This window comes from Heloderma suspectum, chromosome 2 (genome assembly GCF_057233095.1).
Source record: "Heloderma suspectum isolate Gila_16-S chromosome 2, 16-S_ref, whole genome shotgun sequence".
Taxonomy (NCBI): Eukaryota; Metazoa; Chordata; class Lepidosauria; order Squamata; family Helodermatidae; genus Heloderma; species Heloderma suspectum.
The window spans coordinates 133320501-133345578 of record NC_139459.1 but is presented as its reverse complement, the minus strand read 5'-3'; the positions used below and the strand labels follow the sequence as shown (position 1 = coordinate 133345578).

At 46.1% G+C, this 25078-nt stretch overlaps 1 protein-coding gene across 1 annotated transcript; it reads left to right on the top strand.

The window, feature by feature from the left end:
- The first annotated feature begins 3927 nt into the window (after window positions 1-3927).
- On the top strand, window positions 3928-21285 carry CHRNA6 (cholinergic receptor nicotinic alpha 6 subunit). The gene is made up of 6 exons (XM_084834801.1): window positions 3928-4000; window positions 9509-9648; window positions 14149-14193; window positions 15468-15577; window positions 15695-16685; window positions 21163-21285. The coding sequence occupies exons 1-6, from the start codon at window positions 3928-3930 to the stop codon at window positions 21283-21285; spliced, it is 1482 nt and encodes a 493-aa protein (XP_084690927.1).
- The last annotated feature ends 3793 nt before the right edge of the window (window positions 21286-25078 follow it).

Here is a 25078-nt window from a genome sequence, read left to right as displayed (position 1 = left end):
ATCTGACTGTGTTCCTTTGTTGTCTAACAAGTAATTGCACAACCCACCAGCAAAGCCTGCTGATGCCAGAAAGGCTAACGACCTACATTTTAGCAAATTCCTTTTATTGACATTTACAGAAGATTGCACTATGCCTTGAAACTCCTTGGTCCCAGCCTGTCTGTCTAAACATGCATAGGATCGTGCCCTTAGAGTTGTGTAGATCCAACTCTATGTATGACATCTTAAGCCCCTTGACAAAAGGGAGGGGAATGGGTAAAATGTGACAAGACATAACAATAGAGATGGAATACGTAGACAATTTAAGACTGAGATGGTTGGTATGCCGTGCCTGCGAGCAGAGCTGCATTGGCATAGCTGAATATTAATGTATGGATTACCTGAACTCTGCATTTCCTAATTCAGAAAGTGTTAGGTCTGGTTTTGTTGTTTTATGCTTTCCCATAACCATCCACTATCAAAGGTTATTGCCCCAGCTGCTCTGTGCTTCCATAATGCCCAGCAGAACGCTGCTTCCATCTCTCTGATGATGGATTAATGTAATAATCATTGTGCATGTAAGACTGTAACAGCTGTGAGCTTTCCAGGGCCATTGGGGACTTCTTTTTAAACTACCTAGTGCTGCTGTGTAAGCTGCTAGTTCCTCACAAACCGTCCCCAACGGAACAGTCCAGCAACTTAAAGGGAAAGGAGCACTCACCCACTATCTAGAAAAGGGGTAGGCAACATGTAACCCACATGTACCAATGTGCCCTGGACACCTTTCTTGATGTCTACTAAGTTGCTCTACCCCTCCCACTTTTTTTTAAAAAAACACATTTTCTTACTGGCTGCTGGGGATTGCTGTGAAATAGGTTTCTGTTGGTGTTGAAAACTGTGGGTTCAAAGGAGTTGTTCAGTGTGTAGGGGCTCAGCCCCTACCTCTGCCTTGTACTCAGTCTTTTGGGGAGTATACTTGTCTTTTGCCACGGCTGCCATGATAGCCATTTTGTGGTGGTGCCCAGGACAGTTTGTCAAATTGCCAAATGTGCCCGCAGCCCAAAAAAGTGTGCCTACCCCTGATCTAGAACCCTCTAGTGTAAACTGGGTGGGCCGACCAGAGCAATCTGCCCCAAGCATAACTTGATCAGCGGTGCAAAATAGAACCCCAAAGCCATGCAGTCATTCAAGTAAAATGATGTCAAGTTTTTGGAATCATCAAACACATTTTTGCAGTGGTAGATGCCTCTGTTTGTGAGGGTTAGCGAGGGCAGGACACTTTTTTACAGGCTCCTGAGATCGCTTATGTTGCAACAGCAGCTGCATGTTTAGCCTCTGTGTGGAGGTGCCAGTGTCTACAAAGAGAGGCTTCCGCATGAGAGATGCCCGGCTGCAGCCCTAGCATGCTTCCTCACATGCACACCGTCTAGCCATGAGTGTGCAGCCCTTGCATGCTCCTGACACAACACTGATACTGTGGGGTGCATTTGGGAGAACCAGACACCACCGCCCGCCCACACATATGTGGGCCATATATACAGGACCATCATCAATGTAATGATCTCGTCAGCCATGTGCACGGCCCCCACATGGAGGCATTGATTCCCCCACACATACTACCTGCACATGATGAGAGCTTCTTCGCTGCAGCTCCCAGCCACTCCCAAGGGCTGTGAGACTATGAACGCGCTCTGGATGACTGGCAACTGAATGTGTGAACTGAGTCCTTTGTGAGTTGTGATACAAAGTGGGATGCAGCCAGTGCTTGCAGTCCAGGTGTGGGCAACTTGTGGCCCTCCATCAGCTGTGGCCAACAGAGCCAGCGGTGAGAGATCATGGGAGTTGTAGGCCCAAACATCTGGAGGGCCACAAATTGTCCCCTCTGCTGTAGCCTTTGATCTGTGAGGGCTCATTCACCTGCGGAATAATAACCATATCCAGCATTTCTAAAGTGTGCTTTGAGCCTTATTTCAGCAAGATGGGCCAATAGTGATTACCCCCATACTGCAGATGTGATGGTGGGGCCAAGCTTGAGGCTTAAGCCCTTTCCAGATGTGAGATAGCAGTCTGCAAAGAAATGAATGACACAGCACTGTAGTTCTTCTGTGGCAATACAGCAGTGTAATTCAGTGCTAGAAACAAGCCTATGAGCGTACACTTGTACGTGCATAGGCACTTCTCGGTGCACTCCTGAATGCACAGAGAGGCACCTTCGCTCCCATTTCAGATGCGGTGATGCAACAAAGTAATTTTAGACTCTGGACTCAATAGTCATATGCCCCCTTTCCCCTCTGTACTTTACTTTACTTCTGCGTCAGTGGGGCGGTGAAGCCGCTCTGGGTTTCAGTCAGAACCAGCCAGAACTCTAAAGAAGCTATCCAAGGTGTGAAGCAAAGCACCTTGGATAGCTTCTTTGGAGTTCTGACTGGTTCTGACTGAAACCCGGACTGGATTCACTGCCCCACTGACATCGGAGCCACCAGCCTCCACTGCCTCCAGATACATTGGGCCACAGCTCCCATAATTCCCAGCCAGCATGGTAAAATGTGGCAAGCCAGCTCCTCCTCTTTCTGCTGAGCAGGGCCCCTGGGCTCCTGCCTCAAAGTCCTTCCCATATGGTGCTATTGTTCAGCCATTGAGACAAACACATGGAGGTCATGGAGGGGCTGGGGGGAGGGGGGTAAAGAGCCTATGTGCCACCGCTCCCATCTAGCCACACTCATTTTCATGCAGAATGATTTATGGAAAGATGTATAATCAAAAGCCAGCTGATCTAAATATATTTACTGAGCTTGTGGCAGAAGTGGCATTTGAACCAGGGACTCCCCAGGTCACTGCTTGCACTTTGAGCTGCTACGACAGGAGTGGGGAAACTTATTTCTTCCAAGCAACCACGTTCTCTTGGGGGTAATCTATGAGGGGCTGCATGCTATGGTGGGCAGGGCTGAAGCCAGCAGTGGGTGGGGCCAGAGTCAATTGTGGGTGGGGCCACTCCTTTTCTCTCTCCTCCACTCTTCCTCAGCAGGCTGGCAGGGGAGGGAGAAGTCTGAACCGCTTGGTGGCAGAGGGCTTTTGAACTTAGGCACTTTTAGGGCCACAGGCTGCCTACTGCTGCGCTACACCATGCCAGCTCTCATGGAAGTCCTGAACCGATGATCCTCTTGGTGGGAGCCAGCTCAAAGATCAATCAGGAGGTAACCACATGGTGAAGATAGCCTGGGAGACACTGATATAAGGGACTGGATAGATAACAGATACCCCCATAGAAGTGCTGGGTGCATGGTTGCCACCTTTTTTTCTCATCAGCCGCTCAATATGCAGAAATTAAGCATGTGAAGCTTTCCTCATCACTTGATCTCTCTACTGGGCCAGGCTTCACTTGCTTCCATTTCTGTATGTCAGGCTTCTGAAAAGGGCTCAAGAGCTGAGCCAGTAATAAAAGGGGCCACCTTGCCAACCCACCCACAGCCCACAATATCTCTGCAGACAAATTAAAAGCTGGAGTTGAGAAGGTAGAGATCCCTGAGTCTGATCAACACTGCAGTACTGCACAAGTCTCCAAGCGATACTTGGGATGTGCTCCTGCACTACATTGCCTTTCTGCTGTGCAGTCTCTCTCTCTCTCTCTCTCTCATTCACACATCACACACACACACACACACACACACCCTTGTGAAATGTGATGAATCCACTGTCATCAGTCAATTTTGCCTTCTCTTAATTTGATGATAGTAAAACTCTTTCATCTCTGGAAGATTTCCCACCCCCGACCCCAAAGGATGGTACATTATTTAAAGCCATCATCTGGGTACGGCTGCAGTTCTGGATGCCAAACTGAAAGAGCCACTGCAGCAGCAAAGATCTGAGGGTCTTGTTCACCTCCCGGTCTTTTGTTTATCCAAAGCACATTTCTGTCTTGAAAGAGAGAGCCTCCGTACTCTTCTGACAATGCCTTCGCAGAAATGCTTGTGGTTTCTTTATTTCACTTTCTATTTGTGGGCAAATGTGCTCCTGCTTCAAGGTAAGTTGTTTTTTCTTTGCTTTCTCCCTCTCTTCTTTCTCCCCCTCCTGCCTCCCCATTTTTCTCTTTTGTCATTTGTAATACTGTTTGTTTAATCCTTTAGGATCCAGCTTGAAAGAAAAGATTTGTCTGTGTTTTTATTATTTAGAATGTTGCTAGGTATGTGACCCACATACTCCATTTAAAGAGGGTGCCTTCTTTACTGAAGCAAAGTATGAGATGTCTATATTTAAGAGGGAGATTTTTTCCTCGCTTCACTGCAGTTTAAATGGTGTGGGGGGAAGCTTTATCTTGCTGGAAAGTAGGTAGAGCCTGTAATAAAACATCAACTGCAAACTGTTATTTCAAAAGATGAAGCCGCTTTATATTGGAATGTATCATTAGTCTCGTTGGCCTCTGGTTGAACCACACATGCTGACTATAGGGGCAATCCTTTGGATACTTACTTGGGAGAAAGGCCTATCAAACTCAGTGGAACTTACATCTGAGTAAGCCTGCATAGCATCTGGCTGTCAATGCCACTTTGTGAATCATCACCATGTTCAAAGAGAAAGGAAAGTGCAGGGAATAAGAGAGAGACTGACAGGCTCCCATACTAAAGTGCTGCACAAACTGTGGTCAGCCTTGCTGGGCAAAATGCAAAATTTCTCCTCTTGTGACTGGATTTAAGAGAAAGCTCATTGCCATGCTTGTAGTTAGGGCTGCCAACATTTTACTGGCTTTGCTCCTCTGCCTTTGACAATAGACCGATGTGCAAAAAAGTAAGCAGACAAAGCTCTTTTTCAGCATGCGTCCTGTTAGCCTGCTGTTAAAAACAGAGGAGCAGGGCTTGTAAAAAAAAAACACTCACACCCACAAACCATGACAGCTGACTTGTAGCTCATTTTTGTAAGTCAGCAATTCCCAAACTTTTCTTTCTAACAAGGAGGTCAAGACTGATCTGTCAGATCCAGACCCTGGCCCAGAATTGCGTTTTTGTTGTTGTTGGGACTCCTGTGCCTTTGTTTGTTCTCCAGAGTAGGGTTGTCAATTGACCCAAAAAAGGTCTGGTCTGCATCTGTGCGTCCAACAGTTCCATCTGGAGGTGAAGCTTTTCGCAGCATGGAGATAAACATGAACCCCTATTCAGGTGTTATATGAACAGGTAGAGGGGGGGGTGGAATAGAGCTATATGGGCATCTAACCTCCACTCATTCATTATCCACCCACATGAGGTACAACTGTGTGCATAGAGGGCTCACTCCACACAGTCAGGAACCCAGGATTTCCTCGCACACAGAGAGAGCCATCTGCGCATACAATTGTAAGAATACATAGAGGTCAGGTACATGCATCCCCCCTCTCCCCCTCCAGGCATTCATGCCACATCTGAATAGTGCTAGAATCTCCTGTGCTAATGCAATAACAGCCACCTTTGGGATTTATTTTCATCTAAATGGAAATGTGGGATATACATTTCTTACATCAGCCTTCCCCAGCCTGGTACCCTTTAGATGTGTCGGACTACATCGCCTATCATTCCCAGTGAGCATGGCCAAATAAATGTCTGCCTGCACATCATGTTCCTGAGAGAGGAGCAGAGGGCAGTGGAATTGTTTGTTTATTTGTATTTTGAACCACTTATCTGTACAAATAAAAAGCAATAAAAACATCATAAAAACAAAACCATCATTAAAATATTAAAAGTGTTGATGACTAAAGGCCATTTAAAAGGCCAGGTTAAAACATGTGTCTTGACATCTTTTCTAAAAGTTGGCCATCCTATCTGAAAAATGTTACGCTTATCTCCGTGCCATGAAAGTGTTTCACCTGCTGATGCCCACGTATCAAACCACTGTTAGATGCTCAGGAGCAAGCCAAGCCCATTTGGCTTCCTAGTCAATTGGCAACCCTACCAGGCCAGAAATGAAATCCCTTGAGCCCTTGTGCTTGCACTGCCATCCTGGCAAGGTTGGACAAAGCTCTGGTGAATCACTAATGAATTTGCTATTTGGGCACCACTGCAGTGAACTTTCAGGAAGAAATCTTTGTGGTCACAATGTGTCTTGCTGTTCTTGAAGCTACAGGTGCAGCACTGCGGTTCCCTGAGGAGAAGGGAGCCTGTGAGCAGGCATGGGCAACGTGTGGCCCTCCAGAGGTTCTGGCCTACAACTCCCATGAACCTTCACCGCCAGCTATGCTAGCCAGGGCCATTGGGAGTTTTAGTTGCCCACCCCTGCCGTAGAGTGTTTCTTGCTGCTCCTATGCCTTTGACAGCAGCCTCACACGCACACAATTAGGAGGTAACATTTGCCAGTTTTATTCAATTAGGGAGCAATCCTATGCCCCCCGCCCAGACAGCATCTGGGAGGGGGGCATAGGATAGTTCGGTTTCCTGGCTCCGACCTCAGAGCCAGGAAACCATGCTCCCCTCCCCCTCATAGTCAGTGTGGAGAGAACCACGCCAGCTACCTCTCCGCACTCAGAAAACAGAGCAATGAGAAGGGGGAAAACGCAGCGTTCCTGGGGGTGGGGAGGGAAGGAGACTGGGGCAGTTGCACTATGACCTATCCTATGGCCACCCCAGTCTCCTCCCCTCCCTGTCTGAGTTGCCACTGCTAGAAAGGCAAAATCACCAGTCTAGCAGAAATGCAAAGCGGCTGGATCACAGAGGCAAAGATCGCCTCCACTGTCCTCCTGCCCTGCATTGGATTCTTGGCAACCTCTGGGTTCAGAGGCTGCCAGGTAACCACATAGGATTGCACCCTTAATATATTTATAGCATGTCCTTCCCTCCATGCTCTAATTATTTTTATTTATTTATTTAAAATATTTCTTGGCCAACCTTTCAGGGCAGAGCCCTCCCAAGGCGATGTACAACACATAATAAAAATAGATACGGTATTAAAAATGGTAAAAACACAGTAAAACAGCAACAGCACCAAACATTCTAAAGAATAGGAAACACCAACATAAAGTAAAACTTGCAACAGACAACTGCAGCCACAACCCAGTCTGAGAAAACATAATCAGGGGAAGGACAGATTAAAATAATACAGGGGACCAGAGGGGGACCAGACCATTTTTTTGATGGTTACCGTTCTTAGAAGGCATTTGGCGGATCATGAGTTGGTTAAAAATGGGGGCAGATATGGTGTGGGCCTTCTGGATTTCATTATGCCCCCCTTTGCTCCCATAATTTGAGCACTGCCTTCAATACATGTATTTCCAGGACAGCTAAGAGGGTTTTTTTAAAGCCCACCAAGAAACTACAGGTATGACTAGTAACAAAATCTTGTAGTACGATGTGCTCTTGCAACAAAATGTTGCAGTATGGTGTGCTCCTGTTCACTGTGTCAGTCAGCCAGCCATGCCCTCCTCCAGAATAGCCCCTTCCATTCACCCTTGAAAACAACTGTTGTTTTCACCCAACAGTTAGTCAGCATTTTGTCACCAATGAGCATGTTCAGTCCTCATTGGGCTGTTCTTTGTGCCTCCCCCATTAAAGATTTTTTGTACTTTTGCAAACCTTGGAGGGGTCCTCCAATCCTGCTGATACCTCCCTCTTATATGTGGATTATGACGTTTTGACCCAGAATATCTCAACAGCTTTAGGCTGGTGGAAAATGTTCCTTTCCTGGGCAAGGTCCTTGAGCAGATGGTTGCTGATCAACTCCACACACTCTTGGATGAGACTGATTATCTGGATCCATTTCAGTCAGAGTTTAGGCCGGCTTTTGGCCCAGAAACAGCCTTGGTCGCCCAGTATTATGACCTGTGTCAGGACAGTGTAACCCTGTACACTCTCCTTGATCTCTCAGTGACTTTCGATACCATCTACCATGGTATCCTTCTGAGATGACTGTCTGAGTTGGGAATGGAAGGTGCTGTATTGCAGTAGTTTTGCTCTTACTGAGATGGTTGGCTCCAGAAGATGGTGCTTGGGGAATATTGCTCAGCCCCGTGGATTCTCTGGTATGGGGTTCCGCAGGGGTCAGTTTTGTCCTCCATGCTATTTAACATCTACATGAAACCATTGAGTGGGGTCATCTGGAGTTTTGGAGTGGATTGCCATTGGTATTTCTCCTTTTCCTCCTTAGCAGGTAAGGCTGTGGATATGCTGAATCAGATGGACTGGATGAGGGCTAATAAACTAAAGCTCAATCCAGACAAGACTGAGATGCTGTTAGTGGGTGGTTCTTCTGACCAGATGGAGGGTGCTCAACCTGTTCTGGATGGGGTTGCACTCCCCCTGAAAGAGCGGGTTCATAGCTTGGAGGTTCTCCTGGAGTTGTCTTTGTCACTAGAGGCTGAGATGGCCTCAGTGTCATGGAGTGCCTTCTACCAGCTTTGACTGGTGGCGTATCTGGACTGGGATAAACTGGCCTCAGTAGTCAATGCTCTGGTAACCTCCAATTTAGATTACAGCAATGTGTTCTACATGGGGCTACCCTTGAAGACAGTTTGGAAGCTGCATCTTGTGCAAAATATGGTGGCCAGATTGATAGTGGGGACCAGAAGGTCTGAACATATAACACCAGTTCTAGCCCAACTGCATTGGCTGCCTGTACATTTCTGAGCCCAGTTCAAAGTGCTGGGTTTGACCTATAAAGCTTTACATGGCTCAGGACCGAAATACCCGTTGGAGCACTTTTCCCAGTATGAACCTACCCATACATTATGACTGTCATTTGAAACCCTTCTCCAGGTGAGAGTGTTCCAGAAGTGACTTCCCACAACCAAGAAGGCCCTGTTCCCAATTCCCACCCACCACCCAGATAGCAGGTGCACCCGGAAGAGGGTTTCCATGGCTCACCTAAGTGCACAGGCAGGTTGATGTCGGAGTAGGCCTTCCTTCAGTTACAGATGTCCTAAGGCATGTCAGGCTTGCCACCCCTTTGCATTGTGTTTGGAAATAGGTGAGGAGGCACTAAAGCTTTCTGAGCACCAGCAAGATATGTTCCCAATGCCTGGTGCCAGTTAGCAGCCTAAGCAGCTGTGTCTTGTACCAAAATGGCCATTTCAGAGTAGTTTTTGAAGGCAGCCCCATGTGCAACACATCACAGTAGAACAGCCTTCCCCAACCTGGTGCCCTCCAGATGGTTTGAACATCAGTTCCCATCAGCTCCAGCCAGTCTAGCCAATGGGGTTCCTCAGGTGGCCATGCCCCTTTCCCCCATACCCCACCCAATCCTTTCCCCTGAGCACTGATTGTTTGGAGGTTTCCTGGCTTTTGTGCAGTTTTTTCCTATTCTAAAAGGTCGTCATGCCTCTCCCAAGGCTTAGTTACTGTCTGTAAGAGCTTTAAGCTAAAATATGCTGGCATTTTGGGGCCCACCTCTTTTGCCTTTAGCCCCACCCACCACGAAGAGCATCTTCAAAATGGAATTCAGCCCTCTGGCTGAAAGAGGTTCAACACCCCTGGTCTAAACAAATACTCAAATGTTTGGGCGCTTCTCTTTTCTCATGCCACTTTCTTGCCCCATGTTGAGTGCCTGCTTCCATTCACTATTTCTTTTTTCTTTATAGATTGCTTGGCATGTAAAGCTGAAGAAAGGCTGTTTCACAAACTCTTCTCCCGTTACAACCAGTATATCAGACCTGTGGAGAACGTGTCCGATCCAGTTACAGTGTATTTTGAAGTGGCAATTACTCAGCTTGCAAATGTGGTAAGGCTAAATTTGCAGTGCCACCCAGATAACTTTGTGCTTTGCAGTCTAGAATCCCAGACACGGAATAACGTGGCCCGGACCTGATGGCTCCAGCGGACACACATAGCAGCTCCAAAGTGCATGGAGTACCCTGTGTACCAGAGGATTTTCCCATGAGGCTGGTGAAATGCTCCATGCATGCAATGGAGACAATCCTATGTATACCCTGAGCATCTCCCACAATAAGAGAGAACAGGGAGTCCTTGCACACATGGAGCTCTGTGTTTATATTAGAGCTCCTGTGGAGCTTTGGCTCATGATGCATCTTTAAAGAAGCTCTAATCTGTCCCCACTCTCCACATATAGAGCACAGAAGAAGAAGAAGAAGAAGAAGAAGAAGAAGAAGAAGAAGAAGAAGAAGAAGAGGGGGGATTCTGCTAGGGTCAACAGCACTGATATTAGCGCTCCCACTGATCCTTGGTTTCATAGAATCATAGGGTTGGAAGGGGCCTACAAGACCATCGAGTCCAACCCCCTGCTCAATGCAGGAAGCTTGATTCCCAGGCGGTCTCCCATCCAAGTACTAACCAAGGCTGACCCTGCTTAGCTTCCGAGTTCAGACAAGATCAGGCACATCCAGCCCTTTGCTCGTATTAGAGTGCTTGTGAGTTACTGGCTATCCCTTCTTTATTGATTGTTTCTGTATCTGTCTTAAAATGAATGAGAATATGAACAGAAAAAAACTGACCATCACTGCATTGAAAGCTTTTATGGGGAAGCAGTAATGTATGAAGGGCCCCTGAGACAGATACTAAACTAGATATCCATGAAATCACAGAGAGATATTAGTTCTTCAGAAGTTCACTTATGGACCCTCAGGCTTACCATTTGTTAAAAGAAGAAATATGACAAAATGTGCAGTGAGATATGGCCCGTTGTTATGAATCCCATTATTAAACAATGATGGGAGTGATGGTTATTTATTTATGCCATGTACTGTCAATTAATAATGTTGTTAAAGATGCATCTTTGGAACAACTTATTTTGTATAAATTGAGTTGCATACTTGTTTTAGGGCACAATCCTATGCATGTTTAGACAGAGAAAAGGCCTACAACTCTCAGCATTCTCCAGCCAGCAAAGCCAGCATTATATAATTTTAAAACATGTGTTCATAGAATCATAGAATGGGACTACCTCCTTTAAGTCAGTCCCTTAACAAATCACAGGAGTGATTTATACCATCTTGTCACTAATTGTTGCTGAATTAGCCTCCCCAATCTTTTTCAACCTCATTGTCTTACACGTTATAAGGAAAGTATAAACTACTTGCAGGTTAGGCTTCTAGCTGCATTTCTATGGGCACAATTCACTGGGAAATCAACTTGCACAAGAAGGCCCGTGCGAAAGCTCAGGCATGCTCTTGCACAACTCACATTTGTTTAAAGCAGGTTGTGCAAGAGAATTCCCAAGTAAATTGTGTGCATGAACTTTAGGCATGTGCGTGTTGCTGCTTTTCAGGTTACCTTTTGCAGACATTATATTTATTTATTTTATTTTTAGCTAACCCTTCCTGCGAGGAGTTCAGGGAAGTGTGTACTGGTCCTCCTGTGTTATCCTTATAATAACCCTGTAAGGTAGGCTAGGCTGAAAGATGTTGGCTGGGCGTTTGGCATGTGTGTGGACACAGAGCGAGCTTCATAGCTAAATGGCACCTTGGATGAATGCCTTTGACTGCCAACCCAGAGGAGTCTCACAGTTTCATCAGTCCTCCGGCTGCTGCTCCATTGCTACTGCTAATTCAGCTGTGTAAATAAACCCGCGCTGGTCTCCAGGTAAACATGCATGTTTATGCATGTGTGCAAATATTATTTATTTATTTCATTTCATTTCTATACTGCCCAGTAACCGAAGCTGTCTGGGCGGTTTACAAAAAACACTCATCATATTACAACTCCTGGAGAGAGGGAGTGGTGCCTGCCGCTTTAAAAGAGGCGGTAATCAGACCACTCCTGAAAAAGCCCAACCTGGAACCAGAGGATGTTAACAATTATAGGCCAGTGGCCAACATCCCCTTCCTGGGCAAGGTGCTTGAGCGGTGGGTGGTTGTAGGACAGCTCCAGGCACTGTTGAATGAAACAGATTATCTAGATCCATTTCAATCGGGCTCCAGGCCTGGTTTTGGAACAGAAACTGCCTTGGTCGCCCTGTGGGATGACCTCTGCCGGGAGAGGGACAGGGGGAGTGCGACCCTGTTGATTCTCTTGGACCTCTCAGCGGCTTTCGATACCATCGACCATGGTATCCTTCTGGATAGGTTGTCTGGGTTGGGAGTTGGAGGCACTGCACTGCAGTGGTTCCGCTCCTACTTGGATGCCGATTCCAGAAGGTGGTGCTGGGGGATTATTGCTCTGTGCCATGGCAATTGTGCCATGGGGTTCCACAGGGCTCTATTTTATCCCCTATGCTGTTTAACATCTACATGAAACCGCTGGGGGAGGTTATCCAGAGGTGTGGGCTGAGGTGCCATCATACACGGATGACACCCAGCTCTACCTCTCTTTCTCATCAAACCCAGGTGAGGCAGTGGCTGTTCTGAATCAGGGTCTGGGCATGGTAATGGACTGGATGAGGGCCAATAAACTGAAACTCAATCCAGACAAGATGGAGGTACTTTTAGTGGGTGGTTCGTCTGCCCGGCTAGGTGATATTCAACCTGTTCTGGAGGGGGATGCACTCCCCCTAAAGGATCAGGTTCGTAGTTTGGGGGTGCTCTTGGGTCCAGAACTGTCACTGGAGGCACAGGTGAGCTCAGTGGCACAGAGCACTTTTTATCAGCTTAGGCTGGTATACCAACTACGCCCTTATCTGGACAGAGATAGCCTAGCTACAGTTCTCCATGCTCTGATAACTTCTCGTCTGGATTACTGCAATGCGTTATATGTGGGGCCGCCTTTGAAAATGGTCCGGAAACTTCAGCTGGTCCAAAATAGAGCAGCAAGTTTGTTAACAGGGACTGGCCTGCGAGCTCATATTACGCCAGTACTTTTCCAGCTGCACTGGCTGCCAGTCCATTTCCGGGCTCAATTCAAAGTGCTGGTATTAACATTCAAAGCCCTTAATGGCTTGAGGCCAGGTTACCTGAAGGATCGCCTCCTCCCATATGTGCCTGCCTGGACCTTAAGATCATCGTCAGCGGCCCTTCTCCGTGAGCCCCTGCCAAAGGAAGTGAGGCAGGTGTCTACTAGGAGGAGGGCTTTTTCTGCTGTGGCACCCCGGCTCTGGAGTGAGCTCCCTAGTGAGGTTCGCCTGGCACCTACATTGTATTCCTTTCGGCGCCAGGTGAAGACCTTTTTATTTTCCCAGGCATTTTAGCATTTTAGCTTTCTAGACTTTTAGTTTTGCTGTTTTGAATCTGTATTTTAAATCCCTGCATTGCTGCTAGGTTTTATTGTGGTTGTATTGTTATACTGTGGTTTTAATGTTTTATATATTTTATATTGTTTTATTGTGTGCTTTTTGGTTTTAATTTTTGTGAACAGCCCAGAGAGCTTCGGCTATTGGGTGGTATAGAAATAAATAAATAAATAAATAAATAAGCATAATATAAAATCTCTAACATACAAAATATAAAGGACTTTAGAGAGCAATCCTATGGCCCCTAGACAGCATCTGGAGGGGCCATAGGATAGTTTGGATTCCTGGATCTGAGGCTGGAGGCAGAACTCTGAGCTCGGACCCAGGAGTCTGAGCTCCCCGCCCCCTCCCCCTCGCCGCTGGCGTGGAAAGAACCACGCCAGCTGCCTCTCTGATGTTGCAAAGGTAATCTCAGAGAGGACGGAAAGGGGGTGGTTCTGTGGGCAGGGAGGGGAGGGGACCTAGGAAGTGGGGATATGAGCTATCCCCAGACCTCCCCAGTCTCCTTCCCTCCTGCTCCGCAGAGCCCTAGCGAGATAGGTAAAAATGTCCATCTAGTAAAAATTCAGAATGGGAGAAGTGAAGAGGTGAAGATTGCCTCCACGCTCCTCCCTCTCTGCATAGAAAGCCTGGCAGCCTTCAAGTTCAGAGGCTGACGGGCATCTGGATAGGACTGTGCCCTTAAACAGCTAAAACATTTGCAATAAGATACTGGACCTGGTAGAATCAACTGACATAAATGCCCCATCATATGCCATCAAATGCCTGGGTGTAGAGGACAGTCTTAACCTGGTGCTGAAAAGATGACAGTGTTGGCACCAGGTGGACCTCAATGGGGGGAGCATTCCATAACTGCAGGGGCCACCACTGACAACATATACAGAATAAGTAGATACAGGAGATATCCCAGATAAGTAGAAACAAAAGGGAGATGGGCTACAGTTCCCATCTTCACTGACCACTGGCCATGCTGGCTGGGAGCTGATGGGGGCTGGAGACCAACATTTGCATAGCCACAGATTCCTACACCTTTGGGGACCATGTGGACTAGTCCTATAATAGATCTGCTGGAGTAAAACATTTGCCTTTTTCTGTCTCTAGGATGAAGTCAATCAGATTATGGAAACCAATCTCTGGCTGCGACATGTAAGTGAATCCTTGGGCATTGGGGTGCATTGTACAGCAGTGCTGGGCCTTGCAGGTGTGTTTATGATAGGATCAGGATCCAAAAGAGAATCCGGTAAAGAGAAACAGTAATCTATCTAGAGATGATCACTACATTCCTAATTAAAAAAACATAAGGATCTCTTTTTTCTGCCATGTGTTATCCTCTTCAAAAATCCACTGATGGGTTTCTTAAATACATTTCGTTATTAGTTGTTGTTGTTTTAGTTGCATGTGTACCATAATGGGCAATTAAATGTGAGGTGTTTACATACACACAGGAAAAGTATTATACCAACAATGTCAAAATCTGGTTATCTAGTCACAAATTTGTTTATCACATTTCTGTCCAACCTTCTCCTAGGAGTCAGGGCCAAACTAGAAATTGTGGCAAGTGTACTGTTGCCACCAAAAATGGCAACTAGGTGTGGGTGTGATCCTTTCTCCTTCTCCTGGTGCCTCCATATCATCTAGTGCAGCCTTCCCCAACCTAGTGCCCTCCAGATATGCTGGACTACAACTCTAAGCATCCCCAGCAAGATATGATCTAGTGTGACTGCCCATGTACTGATGTATTGATGCCATCACATCCTGTTTTTGCTGCCCTTGCTCCCAAGTATTGGCTGCTGCAGGCAGAAATGTGTATGGAAAGTCATCATGACAGAACGTTGCATCCTTAGAGATGTAGTCCATTTCCAGTTTGTCCCTAGAGGCTCCCAGTAGAAAGGGCGAGGGGGGAGAAGGAAGGGGGGGAAAGGTAAATGGAGACAGGAAAAAAGGAGAATGTAAAAAGAAGTTGATTTGGGGTTTTTTAACAACTTGTTTTCATCTAAGCCTTGCCTACTGTGTCCTCCCTTCCAGGAACAAGATATAAAATATGGTAACTTGTATCAGATGTTTGGAAAGGGGAACTAGACATGTGGCAGCTGTGTGCTTCAGAACATCTAGCTTGACGGTCAGGGTTGCATACGTGGCGTTATCTTCACAGCAAGGCCACCCTATGATCTTTATGGTGGAGTGATGATCTAAACCCAGAACTTGCCACACCAAACCCAGCACTCTAGCCACTACATTACATTGACTCACAGATTTATTTATTTATTTATTTATTACATGCATCATAAATAATACATGCTCGAAGCAAAGAGGCATGGGGTGAGGGAAGATGTATGAGCCATATCAAGACTCTGAGAATGAAGCTGCAGGTACAGGGTGAATGTTCTAGGATCAAAACACTCATTATTTCTCTTTTTTAGATTTGGAATGACTATAAACTGCAATGGAATCCATTGGAATATGATGGGATTGAGTTTATCCGGGTGCCAGCAGATAAAATTTGGAAGCCTGATATTGTGCTATACAATAAGTATGAACTCTTATTCCTGATCATTTTAAAGCATTTAAAAACAATAACAACATTTCTTCTGTGTTGCTGTCACGTTGCACAGCAAAACTTAAGACTGCCTTGTGTTTGTATTTCCAGTGCTGTTGGAGATTTCCAGGTTGAAGGACGGACCAAAGCTCTTCTCAAGTACGATGGCACCATCACGTGGACACCACCTGCCATCTTTAAAAGCTCCTGCCCGATGGATATTACCTTCTTCCCCTTTGATCACCAGAACTGCTCCCTAAAATTTGGATCATGGACTTACGACAAAGCAAAAATTGACCTTCTAATTATTGGTTCCAAAGTAGATATGAACGACCTTTGGGAGAACAGCGAATGGGAAATAGTCGATGCTTCTGGCTATAAGCACGACATCAAGTACAACTGCTGTGAGGAGATCTATACTGATATAACTTACTCTTTTTATATTCGAAGGCTGCCCATGTTCTACACCATTAATCTGATTATGCCCTGCCTGTTCATTTCATTCCTGACTGTATTGGTTTTTTACCTTCCATCTGACTGTGGAGAGAAAGTGACCCTGTGCATCTCTGTCCTACTTTCTTTGACTGTGTTCCTGTTGGTAATCACAGAGACAATCCCCTCAACCTCTCTGGTAATCCCCCTGGTGGGAGAATACCTGCTGTTCACCATGATCTTTGTGACCCTCTCTATTGTCGTCACTGTCTTTGTGCTGAACATCCACTACAGGACTCCAACGACACACAGTATGCCCAAATGGGTCAAGACCATTTTCCTCCATCTCCTGCCCAAAGTTCTGATGATGAAGAGGCCCGTACAGAAACACGTTGAAACCCAGCCTAAAAAAACAACCCCCAAAGAGGGTGCCACGACATCCAGCAAGAAAAAGGCTGATGACTCCGGGGAACTGAAAGTCTACAATGAGCCCAGGTGCTGCCACTGTGACAAGCCCAGTGAACTGGCCTCGGGTAAGAAGAGGAGGCTGAGTCACCAGTCTGCAAAATGGGTGGCTGAACAAATAGAACGCTCCCCTGAGGTCAAAGAGGTCATTAACAGCGTTCAGTTCATTGCAGAAAACATGAGGCGTCAGAATGAGACCAAAGAGGTAAGGGTTCTTAATTTGGTCCGAAGAGCTGTTTACAGATTCAGAGCTCAAAAGGCCTCGGTAGAACCTTGGGGCATTCCAGCAACAATGGCAGAGGGCCCAAGACTCAGCCAGATGTGCACCAGATGTTCTTACTGGTGCCATGTAAGTGCAGTGGCACTACTTTCCACGATCATGGCCTACAGAAGGGATGGGGAACCTGTGGCCCTCCAGATGTTGATGGACTAAAACTCCCATCATCCCTGACTATTGGCCATGCTGGCAGGGACTGATGGGAATTGGAGTCCAACAACATCTGAAGAGCTGTGTCCTGGCTAGGGGGGGCTTGATGTTGGGGCCTGTGTCTGGGTCCAGCAGCTACACAGCTTGCCCCACTGCTCTTTCTCCTCCTCTGTGGCAGAGCCCTGGGTCCTGCCACTGGGGTTCCTGACAATAGCAGTCTCCAGTGTTTAAGAATTGCAGCTGAGATTTATGTTTCCTCAATACCCTTACTATGAAATGCAGGTACTTTCATCTTACCCATCTGTCTTATGTATTTAGACTAGAAGCATTTGGCGTTTTGTGTCTTCCTGAAGCTTATATAGGCTGCGGGTTATATGCGGTTATATGCGGGTTATATACTGGGATGTAAATCTCAGTCGGATCTTTGAACAGCTGCCATCATATAAATAATGCAATTACTCTGGGAGCTGTTGAGTGACAAAAACTTCCTATGGTTTCAACAGAAACGAAGGATGTACCTCAGGGGGAAGGGACTGCGAATTAATGTGAGCAGCCTTGCAAGGATTATCCATAGAAGGAAAGTCTTTTCTATTTTAGAAAGAACATTGCTTAAGGATATGCATGCACTAAGTTTTGCTTGACTTGCTCCCTTGCCTCTGAGCAATTTGATCTTTACAGCCCTTATGTGTTAGGGTTGCCCCAACATTTGGCTTTCTCCTCCTTGGCCTTCCCTCACAGCTCCTCCTCTACACAGGGGCCTAGTTCACACGTAGCAACAAGACACTGCGGGTGAATTACCCTGCGGGACTTCTTGTTGTGGCAGCTGCCACTATTTTGAATATTCTGGGTGTGATGGGGGTGCACCGTACCATCTCGTTATGTGCGAGCCTGGCAAAGGTAGTTGACAAGCCAACCTGCAACTCTAAAACAGCCTGTGGGTTCTGGGTGGCTTGTCAGCCACCTCAGCAACCAACCCTCACTGGGTTCGCATGTAATAAGTAGCTATGGTGCGCTCTGAATATTCAAAATGGTTGCCACCACAACAAGAAGCCCTGTAGGGAAATTCGCCCATGTTGGCTTCTCATTGCATGCGAATCAGCTCACTGTCTGTGTACCCTTTTAAATCTCATACTTACCACTGTCCCTTCCCACAGATGCTGGACTGTGAACATTCTGTTACCAACAGGTTTCTTTCCGGAGCAGTTGATTTGTTCATGGATAGAAGCTCAAGGAATTACTGCTAGAGGCTTTACTGCCACAGGTGCAATACAATATCTGTAGCCAACTGGATTACAGGTGCAACAAGCAGAAAGAGTGTTTGTGAGCAGGAGCACAACAGCCTGTTGAAAAAGTTGGCCATCATTGCTTTAAAGCACCCTATCCTGAATCTTTCTGTCCTAGTTTTTTCCTGCCAACGCAAGGATGACGGTTGAATAAATTAGAGAGGAAGCAGAGACTCCTTTGTTTTTCCAAAGGAAGGTTAATCTAGTACTGTGTAAATACAGATAACCAGGATAGGCTGGTGGCTCCAATTTCAGCAGGGTGGAGATTCCATTCTGGGTTTTAGTTACAACCAGCCAGAAGCCTAAAGGTGCTGTCCAAGGTGCTGTACCCTATCCCCAAAATGGGTCCAGCACCTTGGGGAGCACCTTTAGACTTAGGGCTGGTTGTAACTAAAACCCAGAATGGAATTTCTGCCCCACCGAAATTAGAACCACCAGCCTCCCCTGCTGACAACCATTGCCAAGTGGTAATTTACTATGGTGTGCATATAACCATTTGGTAAGCCAGTCATATGTCTCAGCTTGCCAAGTGGTGAGCAAGGTCTTCTCACACCCTGCTTCCCTGGATCTCAAATCAAGCGTAGAAATTGGGTAAGATTTTCCTCACCACTTCCCAGGTCAATGTGGGTGGCTTAAACCAGTAGTAAGGAACACACCATGGCAACCACTTGGTAAGTGGTCATCTGTATGGAGTCTACATTGTGATTATATCAGAGAGATCTATTCTCAAAAAAGTGGGATGAACCTTCCTTTTGGATTACATTTCATGTGTTGACTTGCTACAGCCTTCTCCGACCTTGCACCTACCAGATGTGTTGGACTACAAAGTTGTAGTCCAGCAGACTTGGAAGCAACAGGCTGAGGAAGGCTGTCTTACTGGGTCTGAAAGGTGTCTGCCCCTCTACCCCTTCCCTGCTTCATATGTGTCTAAAAAACAGTAGTGTCCCACACCTCTCTTGGTCTGTCCATCTCCTGCACCACTATCCTAGTACTGGCAGGAGATATCCCCTCTGCTGACTGCATTTGGGGTGGGTTCTGCAACATTCCACCTGGAAAAGAGCCCACCCAAAAGTCCCTTCTCCCTACTTTGTCCTACTTAAGGGAGATATCACTTGCCTTTGTGACATCAGCAACCAGACCACCAATCTCCAGCCTCATCTCTGACCTATTTGCATGCCCTGCAAGCAACACACCTGCCCCTAAGGACATGGGGGAAAGACTGCCATACTTAGCGTGACTGGAAGCAGTGCCCATTCCAGGTTTTGGGGGCCTTTGGGCATGGTGCCCTCAGTGGAATGAGACAAAGGACAAGGTGTGTAGAAGCTGTTGGTCTCCCTCCTCCCACTGCTCACTTACCTGGACTGGGCAAGTGAACAGGCAGAGACAATAAGGGGGGGGGGAGCAGGAGCAGGAATCATCGTGGGGGGGGACATTCTGTGGCATGGCCATGGCTGGTGCCTGACAATGCTGAACCCCAAATACTGGCCTTGCCTGGAAGAATGAAGATGTACTTATTTTATCTATTAGACGCCTTCCTCAGAAAAAGACTGAAGGCCTCTTATGAAAGGGATTAAAACACGCAGAAATTTAAAACGATTTAAAATAGCTAAAAATAATTAAAAACTACGAAGAGCTGATAAAACAACTAAATGAAGATGGGCACATGGTGGTGGGGAGCAACCAGCAGAGCTTCTATTTATGCATTCTCATCACTTGGTGGGCATTTTGCTAGCTAAATAACATTGTTTTGTAGGGTTATGTTTGGAAGTAAACAAAGGGAACAATCGCTTTTAAAACAGGACTCAGCAAGTGTGCTAATGGCTTTGCTTATTTAAACTGATAAATATTTCATGTTGGGGGGATCATTGGCTTTGGTATTAACTCACTGAGTATGCACTTAGGAGTTCTGCAGAGCGTGAGGCCCTGATTCCAAGATGCTGTTCAATCAATGAAGCTCTATTGAATTCTGCAGAGCTATGCTGATGCATGGGGATATAGGAGCCATCTTGAGAGAGACACAAAACACATATAGGGTTGAATTGCAGCTTTGGAGCAAAGTCAGGATTAACCAATAGGATGAGTAAACTACAGTGTAATGTCCCAGATTTGGGTCTTTGCTATAGTGGAATTATTGGAAAGTTTCCTAATGAAGAGCAGATAACCATACTGCTCCTTGCACAGACCTCATCAAGAAGATCAACCTTAAGAATAATGGGAACTTTGATGGTGTCCCCCGCAAGAGGAACAGTGAGAAATCTAGTAGCTCAGCCAGCATGAGTAGCTGTACTAGAGAGAAGGTCAGGGTGATGATAGAAATAGTGTGGTGGGTGCGCAGTACCTATTCACATTGTCTACCTCAGAACAAGAATTCTGACAGATACGTGACAGACATTTTAAGAGAAGGACCAGCAACTGCAGACCTGGGGGCCAAATGTGGATCTGGTTGATTCCATCTGCATCCCCAGTTGCCAACAACAAAGATGGGTGTGGATGAATCAAAGGGACTTGACTGCAATTATGGGAGCTGCAGTCCAACATATCTGAAGTGCGCCAGGTTGGAGAAGGCTGCTTTAAAAGTTTGTCAATCCTTGCTTGTGCAAGTGTTGTTTGGAACTCTAAATTAAACACAGATACCTAAAATAATTTGAAGATGGGAGACATCTGATAAAGAAGGAGGGAAGTTCTCTAATTTAATCATTTCTAAGTGGAAACCATGTTGGTATGGAAAGCCCACATGATTTCAGCAAAGCTTGTTGAATTCCTCTTAGCAAGTGATAGCAAAATCTGTGGATCCTTTCCAGTGTCCCAGTTCCCTGTGGATCTTCACAAAACAGTGACTGAAAACGTCAGCGTAGAATGAGTACAACAGTTGTCTCAACAGAGCCTCAGTGTGATTCTGTGTTCCTATATGACCACTGAATCTGTTCAATCCCTCATACATTAAATCCAATATGTCGTCTTGTGTGTTGCAGGTGGAAGACGACTGGAAATATGTCGCCATGGTGATTGACAGAGTTTTCCTGTGGGTGTTTATCATTCTCTGTGTATTTGGGACAGCAGGATTATTCCTACAGCCATTGATAGCAGACACATAATGCATTGACCATCAAAGTTTTGCTTTTATTTGTTTACTTCAAGCTCCATGTGCGCCCTCACGTATTTTCCATGTTACATTCAAGTCACACAGCTCCATCAGGTTATAGAATGTCAGCTTTTCACCTCAAGCCAAAAGAGCAATGTTTGCTTCCATATCTCATCACACCAACACATCTGGAACCCACCCGCTTGAGGAAGGCTGCATGAAGACCTTGGCTTTCAAATTGTCCACCCTCAGGGAATCCTTTCCATGTTGACTTCTGAGCTGAGGAACCCTTGCACATCAACAATGGAACCCCCCCTCCTTGTAAATGGTTCTAGGGTGCACAGTACATCCACACCAACAGAGCATTGGCTGGGCCTATTGGGCCTCACCACTGTCCCTGTGTGAACTAAGAGTATACCCTGGAACACATCCAGTGCTCCAAAGTGGCAGCACATTGCTTCTACACCATGGTTGAAGAATGAGTTTCCAAGGAGCACTGTTTGAAAACAACTGTGTTAAGCAAAGCAAACTTACTGGAGAGGGCAGGTCCACAGAGTATGATGGGGCAAGTTGCCTCCTCATCTCTAATGAGACATGACTTAGATGGAAAAGGTATGTCCAATGTGTAGGCAGTGGTTCTTTATCCCTTTGAAGAGGTAAGAAATTAGGTCAAGGTGAACCAGGAGAGAAGAACCAGCTCAAGCTCATTTGGGGACAACATTCTCAGCTGTCAGTTTTACATTCCCAAACATTTTTGTGAAGAGAATCCACTGGAGATGTGTCATTCAAACCGAAAGTAAAGCATAAATAAGTTGCTGGCCAGCTTAGATAGGGGCCCACAATGCTACTTGTTCATTTTTTGTGTCCTGACCCACCATATTGGAATGATGTTGCTTTCCCCAACCTGATGGCCTTCAGATGTACTGGACTAGATCTTCTGTCATCTACATTGGCCATGCTGTCTGGTGATTAAGGGAGCTGTACTCCAACACATCTGGAGGCTGCCAAGTTGGGGAAGGTGCTGTTCCAGAGGGCAAACAATGAAAGATGCTTCTGGGGTGGCTTGACAGCATTCTGGGAAACAATAGTACAATTTCCAATAGGAGAATTATACCATAGTGCAAACACACACACACACACACTCGAAACCCAGTCACATCTCTGTTTTTGAGCTTTCTATAAATATGTGCCCCTTAGTCATATTTCACATTAATTCAATATTAATTATTGAAGCATAATTTATGAACTATCATCTTGCTACAGTTTTATTTATTTTTGTCACGGTAAAACTTGAGATACAGAAGAAATTTCAGTTGATTGATCTTGCAAAATATTTGCTGAATACACAAGGTATTGTTACAAAAAAGGGAGAGCTCACTCCATTTCTTCCAACAGTAGGACGTTCCAGTGGGTGGCTTTCTTTAAACAAAGGTCATTTTCCTTTGAAGGCGAGAAAGAGAGCAGGGGAGACTTATGGTGTTTTTATAAAGACTGCTTGGAGTATATTAGGAGAAAGTGGAGGAAGGTATTGTACAGTAGAGAGTGGCAAAAGGTAGAACAGAATCCTGATCAGTGATAATAACTCCAGTGTGAAATTGCACTTGTGTATGCAGGTCCTCTCAATGTATGGCTCATGGGGTGTTCTAGGTCTCTGACTCCACCCCTGAGCCAGTGTTTTGCATCTGGTTTCACACTCCCTGACCACGCTGAGCTGTAGTTTTGGGTCTAGCTCATGGACCTTGTGGGGGCTAGCAAAAACCAACATAGATCCTCAAGCCTGAAGTCTGCCCATGACTGTTGTAGAGGACCAACATCAGGGGTAGATAAGGGGTATAAATAAGAGGGAATATTGTGGGTGGTATCCTCTGCTGTGCTTATTTTTGAAAGTTAGGGTGCAATCCTATGCATCTTTAGACAGAAAAAAATCCTACAACTCCCAGCCTTCCCCAGCCAGCCATTCTGGCTGGGGAAGGCTGGGAGTTGTAAGAGTTTTTCCTGTCTAAACACACACAGGATTGAGCCCTTAGTTAATATTATATGACCCTAGCACCTTGGCTTGTGAGAGAAACACACCTATGAAATGTATTAAGCATGCAATATGTATCCATTTGTATATTATACACCCAGAAAATGGCCACCATCCAGCAGAGTTAGATGTGCGTAAATCCACTGAAACACAAGGGCTTACATTTGTCCAACAGTGTGCTGGATGTCTGTGACCAATGCAATTCTGAACTTCATGATTTCTTGTGTTGTTTCGGATATGTTTGTACCTTTTTACAATGTGATGCATTTTAAGAAGCTTAAAATAAAATTCATAAACAATAATTTTTAAAAAGAAGATTGATAAGTATTAGCATTGCTCGAAATACTTTTATGTTATTCTCAGCTTTAAAAGTCTAAAGGGGATCCAGAGAGTCTAGTTGGTTTTTGATGCTGCTGCTGATATCCACACACAGACAGCCCACTGTCTATTGCAGAGGGGCCTGCAGGCCACCTGGATTCCATTTCAGTGGGACAGAGTTCCCCTCATGCAGATGCCTATATTTCAGCTAAGAGAGCAATCCTATGGCCCCTAGACAACGTCTGGAGGGACATAGGATTGTTCAGTTTCCGGGATCTGAGGTTGGAACCAAGGCTCTGACCTCGGAGGCCAGAAACCGTGCCAGAAACCGTGCCAGAAACTGACCTCGGAGGCCAGAAACCGTGCCAGAAACTGTGCCAGAAACTGACCTCGGAGGCCAGAAACCGTGCCAGAAACCGTGCCAGAAACTGACCTCGGAGGCCAGAAACCATGCCAGAAACCGTGCCAGAAACTGACCTCGGAGGCCAGAAACTGTGCCAGAAACCGTGCCAGAAACTGACCTTGGAGGCCAGAAACCGTGCCAGAAACTGACCTCGGAGGCCAGAAACCGTGCCAGAAACCGTGCCAGAAACTGACCTCGGAGGCCAGAAACCGTGCCAGAAACTGACCTCGGAGGCCAGAAACCGTGCCAGAAACTGACCTCGGAGGCCAGAAACCGTGCTCCCCGCCCCGCCCCATAGCCGATGTCATTCTTTCTGCGCCAGCTACATCTCTATGCTCAGAAATGGAGCGCAGAGATGGGGAAAAGGGGATGGTCCTGGGGGCGGGGGGGGGAGGAGACCCTGGAAGCTGCTTTACACAGCTTTCTATCGGGTCTCCCAAGTTTCTTCCTTCCCCCTCCCCGAAGCCACACCTAGACAGGTTAAATTGAAGTCCAGTAGCCAAAAAGCAGGGCAGCCAGAGCAGAGGATCCGGTCTGTGCTCCAGCCGCCTCCTTGCAAAGGATAGTTGGCAGCCTCTGAGTTTGGAGACCGGCAACTATCTGGATAGGATTGCACCCAAAACAGTAGAAGCTTGTGCTCAAGTGGTCCGAAGAGTTGTCTTATCCTTACGGTTGCAAACCAGCCAATATTTCATTAGTCCAACCAGTAAATCACTGTTCTGTCAGATAAGCAGTACTGGGGTATATTGTGATGGGATGGATGATATCTTTTCAGGCCTATTTTTTCATGGAAAATCCCCCGAACAGTTATGATTTTGGAGCATAAATCAGTATTCCCCATAAAATCCCTAGACGAGTTGACCTTTCAGTATCTCTAGTGTTAAACTATAAAAACGATAACAATACGTTAAACAATCTAGCCAGATCCCTACATACAGTGCCTTGCCTACACTACAAATATATAATGATTTCAGGTCACTGAGTCATCGTTTCTTCCAGAGAATCCTGGGAATTGTAGTTTGGTGGACGTGTTGAGAATTCTCTTTCAGAGATCCTTAC

Excerpts from the sequence above, each read along its gene's own strand:
- CHRNA6 (XM_084834801.1), top strand. The coding sequence starts at position 3,928 with ATGCCTTCGCAGAAATGCTTGTGGTTTCTTTATTTCACTTTCTATTTG. Across the intron at positions 14,194-15,467 it reads CCAATCTCTGGCTGCGACAT|ATTTGGAATGACTATAAACT; the intron begins GTAAGTGAATCC and ends TCTCTTTTTTAG. Across the intron at positions 15,578-15,694 it reads GATATTGTGCTATACAATAA|TGCTGTTGGAGATTTCCAGG; the intron begins GTATGAACTCTT and ends TTGTATTTCCAG.